Source organism: Bos indicus x Bos taurus, chromosome 26, assembly GCF_003369695.1.
Source record: "Bos indicus x Bos taurus breed Angus x Brahman F1 hybrid chromosome 26, Bos_hybrid_MaternalHap_v2.0, whole genome shotgun sequence".
Lineage (NCBI taxonomy): Eukaryota > Metazoa > Chordata > Mammalia > Artiodactyla > Bovidae > Bos > Bos indicus x Bos taurus.
The window spans coordinates 35,711,407-35,723,444 of record NC_040101.1 but is presented as its reverse complement, the minus strand read 5'-3'; the positions used below and the strand labels follow the sequence as shown (position 1 = coordinate 35,723,444).

At 40.7% G+C, this 12,038-nt stretch overlaps 1 protein-coding gene across 4 annotated transcripts in view; it reads left to right on the top strand.

Moving 5' to 3' along the window:
- Positions 1–12,038, top strand: part of PLCE1 (phospholipase C epsilon 1) — a 377,706-nt gene that overhangs the window by 300,950 nt on the left and 64,718 nt on the right. For all 4 annotated transcript variants that reach the window (XM_027528501.1, XM_027528499.1, XM_027528500.1 and 1 more), the window contains 4 exons: positions 6,007–6,174; positions 7,790–7,907; positions 8,491–8,647; positions 11,845–11,970. In XM_027528501.1, the coding sequence (XP_027384302.1) occupies positions 6,007–6,174; positions 7,790–7,907; positions 8,491–8,647; positions 11,845–11,970 (569 nt within the window). The remainder of the gene's footprint in view (positions 1–6,006; positions 6,175–7,789; positions 7,908–8,490; positions 8,648–11,844; positions 11,971–12,038) is intronic.

Here is a 12,038-nt window from a genome sequence, read left to right as displayed (position 1 = left end):
AAAACCTAAGTGGTTTATTTGCTCCATTTGTTTCCTTCCCAATCTTACAAAGTAACTGAATTAACATGTAAAGTCTCCTTAGTTTCTCATTGCTAAGTTCACAGTACTGTACTGTGGCTCAGATGGTAAAGAATCTGCCTGCAATGCAGGAGACCCGACTGATCAATGGGTCAGGAAGATCCACTGGAGAAGGGCATGGCTATCCACTCCAGTAGAGGAGCCTGGGGGACTACAGTCCATGGGGTCGCAAAGAGTCGGATACAACTGAGCAATTAACATGCATCACAAAGGTTCTCATTTACCCTGGCAACCTTCAGTTTATGCTGAAGGAGGCACCAGATGAGACCACAAACAATGGATAAGAAGAGGTGCTGCTGGAGCTGAGACAGAGGAAGTGACTTGGAGTTGACTTGGTCTTATGCAGTTGTAACCACAGCTATATCCCTCCATTTCTCTTCACCCCCATCCTTCCACCCCTGTGAGGAACCAAGCTGTCACAGTGTAAGGGCTAAAAGTCTCCATATACCTCAGTCACTTCTGAAAACATAGATGGCATTCCTCCTCAAAACAATGTACTACACCAGCTGCCTAAGACAGACAACAGTCTTAGACACTCAAGATTTCTTTCTTTTTTTTTTAAGTGAAAAAGTTCAACGGACTACTCATTTTTCCATCATAGAGATCAGTTCCCAAATTGTATCAGGGAATATTAAAAAGATGCTAATTTGGCACTTGGAGAACAAAAAGTCAAATAGGCATCATTCTAAATGCCCCCTGGGTGATTTATAATACAGCCTAGCACATTTAAAGCTCTCAGAAGTCCCAAAGTACAAAAGAAAATTTTAAACATATCTATAAACTAAAGAAACGTATGGAAGGTCTTGATTTCTTCAAAATTTCTGCCAACAGCCGTATAAGAATATTTCTTTATCCCCAATTTAGGAAGAGCTTATATAGAAAATAATCTTCCTAACATCTGAGTCCTCTTGTATGATGAATGTTTGCACCGTTACTTTCAAATACAGGTATTTTAGTGCTAGTGAATATAAACTAAGCTAATGGAAATAGTAGCAAGAGATAAAGCAAAAGACAAGAAAAAATAGTGACTTTTGTTTTTGTTTGTTTGGTTTTTGGGGGGCTCTGCTCTGAGTCTTTGTTTGGGCTTCTCTTATTTCCAAGCACGAGCTCTGGAGCCTGTGAGCTCAGTAGCTGTGGCATGGACTTAGCTCCCCCAAGGCATGTGGGATCTTAGTTCCCTGACCAGGGCTTGAACCTGAGTCCTCTGCATTGAAAGACAGATTCTTAACAATTCTTAACCCCTAGACCACCAGGGAATTCCCAATAGTGATATTTGTAACAAAGCCTAGGAATACAAGAAATTTTTAAAAAGCAAACTGTGCGGAAATTTGATATGGGATGTGGAAGAAAGGTTGGTATCGTGAGCTTTGCCTCAAAGTTATGGGCAAGCTTGAGAACTCATATATTTGGAAAGATCTCTGCAAAGCCAAGGAGGTTATACACAGGATTATCAGTAAATTTCTTTGTAAGCAACAGAAGCAGATTCTGGCTATCTCCAAGGAAAAAGTGGGGCATCTATTTAAAGAGTTAGATTGTTTTAAGAGTCTTTAAGGTATCATATGCAAAGATATGCCAAGTTAAAAGTATATGTATTTAAAAAAAAAAATGTATTTATTTAGCTCCATGGATCTTAGTTGTGGCACTCAGGATCTTAGATCTTTGTTGCTGCATGCTGGATCCTTAGTCTTGGGCATGCAAAATCTTAGTTACAGCATGTGGGACCTAATTCCCTGACCAGGGCCTGAACCCAGACCCTCCGCAATGGGAGTGTGGAGTCTTAACCACTGGACCACCAGGGAAGTCCCAAAAGTACATTCATATTTTTTAAGGAATCAATTTCCTAATGCTCAATGTTCACATGAACCATTTTCTAAAACTGAGAATGTACCTTCACTTGCTATAGCCCAAATTTAAAATAGGAGGTACATCTTTCATCCATCCCAAACAAGTTTATTGTTTTGTATAAAACAAAAGGAAGATTCAAAGTACATTTTAGTTCCCAGAAGATCTCCTTTAAAGATTAAACAAAGGCATCCTGCCTTTTACAGGCCTAAAATATTTCCATTAATAATAAAGCTTGGCCCATGTTAAGATGTTCTGAATTTAGAAAAACCAAAGCAGTAGAGGCTGATTCTTTTATATGTACATGGTAATGGGTCTATTAAATTTTATTAAAGATTTTATTTTTTAGAGCATTTTTAGGTTTATTATAAAATTGAAAGGAAAGTACAGAGATTTCCCATAAACCTTCTTTCCCCACACATACATAGCTCCCCCATTATCAACATCACTAACAAGAATGGTACATTTTTTACAAAGGATCAGTTCAGTTCAGTTCAGTCACTCAGTCGTGTCCAACTCTTTGCGACCCCATGGACTGCAGCACGCCAGGCCTCCCTGTCCATCACTAACTGCCAGAGTTTACTCAATCTCATGTCCATTGAGTCAGTGATGCCATCCAACCATCCCATTCTCTGTCGTCCCTTTCTCCTCCCACGTTCAATCTTTCCCAGCATCAGGGTCTTTTCCAAGGAGTCAGTTCTTCACATCAGTGAAAGTATTGGAGTTTGGCCAAAGTATTGGAGTTTCAGCTTCAGCATCAGTCCTTCCAATGAATGCTCAGGACTGATTTCCTTTAGGATTGACTGGTTGGATCTCCTTGCAGTCCAAGGGACTCTCAAGAGTCTTCTCCAATACCACAGTTTGAAAGCATCAATTCTTCGGCACTCAGCTTTCTTTATAGTCCAGCTCGCACATCCATACATGACTACTGGAAAAACCATAGCCTTGACACATCCTTTTACAAAGGATGAACCTATGTTAACATGTTGTAATTTTCCAAAGTCCATAGTTTACCTTAGAGTTCACTCTTGGTACTGTACATTCTATGGGCTTGTACAAATATAATATATTGACATATACCCATCACTACAATACCATATGGAGCGTTTTTGCTGCCCTAAATATCCTGTGCGCTCTGCCTGTTTATCTTGCTCCCACTCCATCCCACCCTCTCCTAGTCCCCTGCAACCACTGATCTTTTTATTGTCTCCTTAGTTTTGTCTTTTCCAGCTGTTATATAGTTGGAATCATAGAATATGTAGACTTCTCAGATTGTTTTTTTCACTTAGTAATATGCATTTAAGTTTTCCCCCATGTCTGCTTGCGGCTCAATAGTTCATTTCTTTTTATTACTGAATGAAATTTCATTGTCTTAGTGAACCGCAGTTTATTTATTCATTCACCGACGAGGATTTCTTGGTTGCTTCCAAGTTTTGGCAATTATGAATGAAGCAAGTATAAATATCCGTGTTCAGGTTTTGGTATAGACACACGTTTCCAACTCAATTGGGTAAATATCAAGGAGTGTGACTGCTGAATCATACAGTAAAAGTGTGTTTAGTTTTGTAAGAAACTGACTTCTAAAGTGGCTGTACCATTTTTTATTCCCACCAGCAACAAATGAGAGTTTCTATTGCTCTGCATCCTCATCAGCATTTGGTGTTGTCAGTGTTCTCAATTTTGGCCATTCTAATAGGTGTGCAGTTGTATCTCGTTGTCTTATTTCACATTTCTCTGATGACATATGATGTGGAACATCTTTTCATATGCATATTTGCCATCTGTGTACATACTTTGGTGAAGTGTCTGTCAAATTCTTTGACCTATTTTTTGATTGAGTCGTTTGTTTTCTTATTGTTGAGTTAAAAAAATTTTTTTTGTACATTTTGGATAACAGACCTTTTTATCAGACGTTTCTTCTCAAATATTTTCTCCCAGCCTGTGGCTTGTCTTCAAACATTCTTGACCATGTCTTTTGCAGAGAAGAGCTTTTAAATTTTAATGAAGTCGTCTACTCTGTTTAAGCATTAGGTTTAATGTTTAAAGATGTATTAGTTAAAACCCATAGATAAAATTTTACAGGATTTTTTTTGTACTCAGAGTGTATTATGCAATAGGGTAGTTGAAAATCAGTTTATGAAACTGCGTCACTTTGCAGTCAGTTTGGTGACTTGTTAGCAGGAGCTCTCTCCAGCAGGTCTGCACCAGGTGGGGTCACCTCCAGCCGTTGTCATTCTTTGTATCACTCCATTTAAGATTCAGTTGGAGGCTTTTTTAACTTTTTATTTTGTATTGGGATATAGCCAATTAGCAAGCAGTGCTGTGACAGTTTCAGGTGAACAGCGAAGGGAGTCAGCCATACATATACATGTATCCAGAAGAGTTGACTCATTGGAAAAGACTCTGATGCTGGGAGGGATTGGGGGCAGGAGGAGAAGGGGACGACAGAGGATGAGACGGCTGGATGGCATCACCGACTCGATGGACGTGAGTCTGAGTGAACTCCGGGAGTTGTTAATGGACAGGGAGGCCTGGCGTGCTGCGATTCATGGGGTCGCAAAGAGTCGGACACGACTGAGCAACTGAACTTAACCAAACCTATCCTTTCCCAAATTCCCCTCCCATTCAGGCTGCCTCATAACATTGAGCTGTACTATAGGACCTTGTTGATTATTATTCATTTTAAATATAGTAGTGTGTACATGGTCAGGGATGGTGAATTTGATTGGCTTATTTGGGTCCTATACCAACCACTGGTCAAGGGAGGATGTTCCCCATTGATTGATAGACCCAAGACTGTATCCAGGGACAAGAGATAAAGTAGAATTGTGTATGGTTAAAGAAAAGAAAATGACCCACAGACAGGCATAAATCACAGATATTCAGGACAGAAGGTCACCAAAAGGTTTCATCACATATCATTCAAAAGATCACCAAGTACCCAATTCACTAAGCATCCTGGGATCCGTAATGGGATTCAGGAAGTAAGAGGTCACAACTCAAGTCATCAAATCAGATAGTCATTGAACATTAAAAACAAGCACAGACATGAAGGAGCAAACACACACACCCATGCATACACGCTCGCGCAAAAAGTCACTTTATTATCTGCATATTATCTACAACAAAGCCAAAGTCTATTTATAAGCACTTCTTAGCATTTGCAAAGGAGGACTAACCTTAAAAGCTTATGGAAAGTAAAGATAGTAAATAGAAATAGATTTAAAAGATGTTTTTTCTACAACTTGTGAAATATCAATATTGTCTTTAATTCATATGTGACTTTTTGTAGTTTTATTAACTTTGCTGACTTATAAGGAGAATTGTTGAACTCTGTTTAATTACTCAATCCCTTCTGATACTCAGTGCATGTAACACAGAGCTGCCTTTCAAGAAGCAGCTATTGTAAGCCATCATATGCCCACTGAGCATATTTTCACTGCTCAAGCCATCATAATATGAGTCCCCTGGGCTCTGTGTCCTTGGATACCAGTCACTGAGGAAAATGGCAGCTCAACTACTTGAGGTGCCCCCAAGCCCTTCAAAATGAATTTCATGTACTCCACCTACTCTGACTTCAAGTCAGACTGTCCCAAGCATCAAGCTAGGTGAAAATATAGCTAGAGTGATTAAATAACAAATAGAACTTTATTTTACTTCAATAGAGTCATACACACATATACACCCTCCAAGTCCTTCAAAGCCCAGATTTACGAAGTACATCTTAATGAATTTGCCTGCAGTGATAATGCTGAAACATAACTTCTGTAAGTGGAAAGGGAATTTTTTTTGTTAATCCCAATTGAACGTGGCTGTATTAAAGCACAACACTGGAACTCCGCAGGATGTGATAAAGCACAACACTGGAACTCAGCTGGATGTGACCAGGACCACAGAGGACTTGATGAAGTCCCCAACAGAGAGTCTGGACAGTTAGAAAACAGAGCCACTTGGGTGGCCAGATCATTATTCTTTGGTGACAGCCTGTGCTCCTCTGCCTCTGGGAATTTCCTGAAAGCCTTTGATACATTTACTCCCCCTTTACTCATTCTTCCCTCATGGGTTCACAGTGTGTCTCTTTTACAGGAGGATGGACGATATGAAGGCCCAACTTTGGCTCAAGCTGTAGAGCTGTTTGGTGGCAGACGATGGAGTACTCGAAACCCCAGCCCTGGGACATCAGCAAAGAGCGCTGAGAAGCCCAACACCTTGAGTATAAGCAACACCAAGAAAAAGAAGAAAATCCTTATGAGGGTAGAGTGTTACTTGTTTATTAAGCATCCAACCCAGTCATCTGGGACCACTGTATAATCTACATAACCATAAACTATTTTAGGTCATTTGGATTGGGGACAGGGTGAGATGTAAAACAAATAAAATACAAGAGCTTACCAAGTGCCCACTGGATGCCAAGCCCAGTACTAGGAACTGAGTCATCATCAGCAAAAAGTCAGGGTCCACAGAGGGACACAGAGATGCTAACAAACAGTGAGATCTGAGTAAGAGTCATTGTCACGCTGTCTGCAAAGTGCTGTGGGAGTAGAGAGAGGGAAAATAGAAGACTGGGAGTTAGGCAGGGATGGCTCCACAGAGAAGGTGAGAGGTGGGTCTTAAAGGACATATAGGATTCACCAGGCAGACAGTGCAGGGGAACGTCTCTCTGGCACAGGGGGCCCTGAGTTCAGGTTTCAGGTTGGAGCATGGGCTCTGTGGTGGGCAAAGAAAGGATAGTAAGGAACAAGGATCATATTAGGAAGGTCTTGGAGGGTCAAAAGTCTAGACCTCAATTTAAAATATATTAACAAGAGAAGCAAGTGTCCATCCGCCAATGAAGGATAAAGAAAAGGTAACATGTACATACAATGGGGATAAAAAGAGGGAAATCCTGTCATGTGTCATGTGTCAAGGTCAACGTGGATGACCTTGAGGACATTATCCTACGTGAAAGAAGTCAGTCACAAAAGGACAAATACTGCATGATTCCAGTTACAGGTATGAGATACCTAGAGTGGTCCAACTCTTAGAAACAGAAAATAGAATGGTGGTTGCCAGGGACTAAGGTGAAGGGGAAAGGGGGAGTTGTTTAATGAGTATAGAGTATCAGTTTTGCAAAAGTGAGAAAGTTCTAGAAATGTCTTGCACAACAAGATACAAATAGTTAGCACTACTTTCTCTATGGTAGACTTAAAAATGATCATGTGTGTGTTAGTTGCTCAGTTGTATCTGACTCTTTGCAAACCCATGGACTGTAGCCTGCCAGACTCCTCTGTCCATGGGATTCTCCAGGCAAGAATACTGGAATGGGTTGCCAGTTCCTTCTCCAGGTATTCTTCCTGACCGAGGGATTGAACCCAGGTCTCCCAGATTGCAGACAGCTTCTTTACCATCTGAGCCACAAGGGAAGCATTAAAAATGGTTAAGATGGTAAATTTTGTGTTTTGTTTTATAGCATGATATATATATATATATATATATATAATATATTGCTCTATATTATATATTACATTATTTATATTATCACTATAGTGCAATACATTTTCTTCATGGTTAACTGGGAGAAGGTTCCCTCTTTGCACTTGGGAGGCTGTTGATGCCTAGGTTGAACCTTATCTGCTTCATAATTCTGTCTCTGCACAGACTCCAGGGACCTCATGCCTTCTCGTGTCACCCTTTCCCCCAAGGAGTGCTGCATTATCATGAAGAACACACGGGATAAACAGAACAGGGAACACTTGGTCAGCCTTCACATAGGTCTTTACTGGTTTCACCAGGGGGCGGTGGGACTGATGGTGGATCAGTGAAAAAATAGAGACCTACCTGAGCTAGGCAGTGATGGGAAAGATAAGCACGGTGAGTCTTCTGTTCCCAGGGTGAGAGTGGAGAGGTGACGGATGATGAGATGGCCACCCGCAAGGCCAGAACACACAAAGAGAGCCGGAGCCGGAGCGGCTCTGATCCTCAAGATGTCAATGAACAAGAAGAATCAGGTAAAGCGGTATCTTCATACCTAAGGGTTTTTTAAATGGGAAAACGTGCATTTGGTTTTAAACTGAGATTTAAGTATCACAGGCCTTCTTAACTAAACTCTTATTAAATATACTTACCTTTGTTTTTAACTGAACGATGGAACCCAAAAGGTATTTCTGCAAACACAAGTTTGCAACCGTAAGTTGTACTTAGAAGAAAATACTAACTAGTTAACTTGCCCTTATTGACAAGGAATATTAGATTTGAAAGATACGATCAAATCACTGGATTAGACCAGTGATTCTTACCTCCTGGCTGGATATTAGAGCTTTTTAAAGACTCTCTGCATGCTCTAGCCACACCCCAGCCCAACCGATCCAGACTCTGTCTGTGTGAGTCCAGGATATCTATGCGCCAAGTTCCCCAGATGATTCTGATGTGTAGCCAGGATTGAGAACTCACCAGAATATTTTAATGCTTCTTAGACAGTAATTGCCTGTATAGATTGATTTCCTCAGACATTCGGAAGCATCTTTTCTATCTGATTTCTGGGGGAAAGTATAATCAGAGTCATTGTCTCTTTTCTGTCTTCCACTCTCACAGAGGCAAATGCCATCATGAACCCTCCCAACCCTCTCCCTTCCAGAAGAGCCCACTCCTTGACCACGACTGGGCCCCCTACCTTGGCTGCCGGGACAGCATCTCCCATCAGGCCAGTGTCCTCTCCTGTGCTGCCTGCTTCCAACAGGAGCCCAACCAGGTGGGGCCTTAACATGACAAAAAAAAGGGCCCTTTACACCATGCAGGTTGTGTAGAAGGGCATCCTCCTCCAGCGCTCTGTCGAAAGATGGTCTCTAACAATCACTTTAAAATGGAAAACCCCCCAATTTTAAAAGCTATTAATTTTCTTGACTGCATTTTCCTACTTTCTCACATTACTACTATACACACTACTTTGTGACCCCATAGACTGTAGCCCATCAGGCTCCTCTGTCCATGGAATTCTCCAGGCAAGGATACTGGAGTGGGTAGCCATTTCCTTCTTCAGGGGTCTTCCCAACCCAGGGATTGAACCCAGGTCTTCTGCTTTGCTGGCAGATTCTTTACCATCTGAGCCACCAGGGAAGCTCCTCACTTTACTATAATGGCTTCTAATTTTTTTTGACAAAGCAATCCTTCAAAGGCCAGTAACAGTAACAAAACCTGAGCTGCCAGTCTCTAAATCTTCACTGTCTGATCTAGCAGCCACCAGCCACAGGAAAGGACTCCCCCAGTGATGCAGCGCTAAAGAATCTGCCTACATAGTGGGAGCCACAGGATCCCTGGGTCAAGAAGATCCCTTGGAGGAGGGTGCAGCAGCCCACTCCAGTATTCTTGCCTGGAGAATCCCATGGACAGAGGAGCCTGGCAGGCTGCAGTCCATAGGGTCACAGAGTCAGACATGACTGAAATTACTTAGCACAGCACAGCAGCCACAAGAAAACAAAGCAAACAAAAAAAGTGAGCTGGCTATTTAAATTCAAATTTAATTAAAATAAAATTTCAGATTCAGTTCCTCAGTCACACCAGCCACATTAAAAGTGTTGCATGGCTACCACTGACCACTGGCTACTGTATGTACTAAACAGTGCAGATAAAGACCATTTCTGTCATTGCAGAAAGTTCTATTGGATAGCACTGCTCTAAATGAAGAACACATGTTTTAATGTAAGCAATTTGATCCTCTGCTAATGGGTGAAATATATTTAACACTCTTCTCATGTATAAGGTGTACATGTCTGGAGAAATGAATGTCTTACAACCAGTTGGAGAGGTTTAGATATAATCCTAAAGCTGATATTATTGTAAATAATTTTTTAAGGTCCATGCCAATTAAAGATTTGAAACAACAGCCACCCTCTTAAAAAAATATATTAAAATGAAAGTCTTTCAGAGGAATCAGAATGCCATACCATCTCCCTCAGCCCCATACTAAAGTTTAAGATATGTTGAGATTCCAGACAGAACCATGATTTAAAAAAAAAAAAGACATTTTATACTTTGTCAGAGAAGTGGGAGGAGGAAATGGGTCTGTACAGGTACTGGTTTAGAGACATTTTTATACACACACACTTAACACATGCATCACCCCCTCTTTTCTCCTTCTCTTCCTCCCCACATCTCCCTCCTCCCCATGTCTCTTTTTCTCTTTCCTTGCCTCTCTGTCTCTCTGGGTCTCTCTCTCTGTACCTCTCTCTTTCTCTGGGTCTCTCTCTCTCTGTACCTCTCTCTTTCTCTCTCTCTTGATAGCTTGCTATAGATAAAAACCCTACAGTAAATCCTCTTTTAAAGGGAAGCATCCTTTCACGGTGTGAATAATGAATGTAATTTCTGCATATGGCTTAACTGGGTCACAGGTACCTGAAAACTCTTTTTACCACTTTTGCAAGGTTTGTAGGTTTGTAACAAAATTAAAGCTACAAAGAATCAGAATTCTTTGCATTATATTTCAGCCTAACCAGTATCCTGGGAAAATAAAACAGCCGCATAACTACAGTTAAGTGGCCTTTCCCTTTATTTCAATCACTCGTAAGCAGGAAAAGGAAAGACAAAGTAAACGAGGAAAATGTTTTCAAAGAGGTCAAAGCAGAGAGACTACCGTGCCAGATGGAAAATCAGAGGACCCTGCCATAGGAGGACAGTGGGGCCAGTAAGAGAAGACAAGGCAGGAGAAGAGAAGTCAGCCTGAATACTCTTCAAGAAGAAAGCAAGATTGAGCCCTAGGAAGGAACCAAATAGAAGAATAGAGGTTCCTAAAGTTAGAGGGAGTTGGGTACCTACAGACAGTGGCTGGTCGGGGAACCAGAGGAAGACAGGCATGAAACATAAATGTTTAAATTCAAATGAAAAACCACTTTGTTATCAGACCTTTGTCCTCTTCTTCAAGCTCTCCCCTCTGTTTCCCACCCCGTACTGGGGAATCAACAACCCAGGCCTACAAAGTATAATACCATAAATCTATCCATTTGTAATACTCTTCCACTAATGGAGGTGACCTTCAGATGTCAACACAAAATAATTTTCCATAAATAAACACTGTTGAAAGGATCAAGGTCAAGCTAGCTATTCATTACAATATTCTCTCTATTTTCCTATATATTTGAAATATTTTAAAAATGAAAAACTAAGGACAAAACCAAAAAATGAAAAAAAAAAGATGATTTGACCAAAAACCAGCCAAAACATTTCTCATACTCTCCTCTCAAGGAACCAGCATAGGAAATAAAAAAATATTGTGAAAGCGCTAGACTGAATTTTTGACCCAGATGACTGATATTTTTATATTAAATAGATACAGCCTTGGCAGGTGCAAATATAATTCTAGGCAAGAGTTGGCTTCTTTCCACCCTTAATATTTTTGTGATTCACATTTTCCATTAGCATTAAAAACCCTTCCTTGTTTTCATCTAAAAACTGGTTAAGAAAGGAGAAAGGGAAGACATTGATACATTCAAGATTTTCTTCTTAAATGTGTTTCTATGGTTTAAAATATATGAAAACACATGAATAATTTTCCATAAGTTATAATTGCACAATGTGGGGCTCTTTTTTAAAATGACTTTTCCTCAAAACCACTGAATTTATGGTTTTTTTCCCCCTCTCATTGACCTGTGGTTTCAAAGACCTGTTTTGATTTGTAGAAGAATATTAACTCAGCTTTGTGCCCTTATTAAATAGGCTGTAAACATGAAGTGGTTTCAATATATAATGTTTTATTTCCTCTGATGCAATATAGATGAATTTGGAGAGAAATGAAAAGGTGTAATAATTAAAGCAATGCTTAGAAAGAAAAGAGCCTAAACTTCAGTGACTCGCTGTCCATCGTTCTGTTCACGTTGCTAATCCGAGAACGTCTCTTAGGGCAGAGTGACAGAACCGGTCCCAGTTCTGCCCGTCAAGGCCTTGTCTTTGTTGCAGTGCTTGGAACAGCAGCAGCGGCTGGCCAGGGAAGATCAAAGGAGGGATGCAGGGCTTTCAGAGCTTCATGGTTTCAGACAGCAGCATGAGTTTCGTGGAATTTGTTGAGCTGTTCAAGTCATTCAGGTATGGCCGGCTTTCTTTTCAGCCTTTCCTCCTCTTACCCTTCCCTTGTTAAAACGAAGCTAAAGATG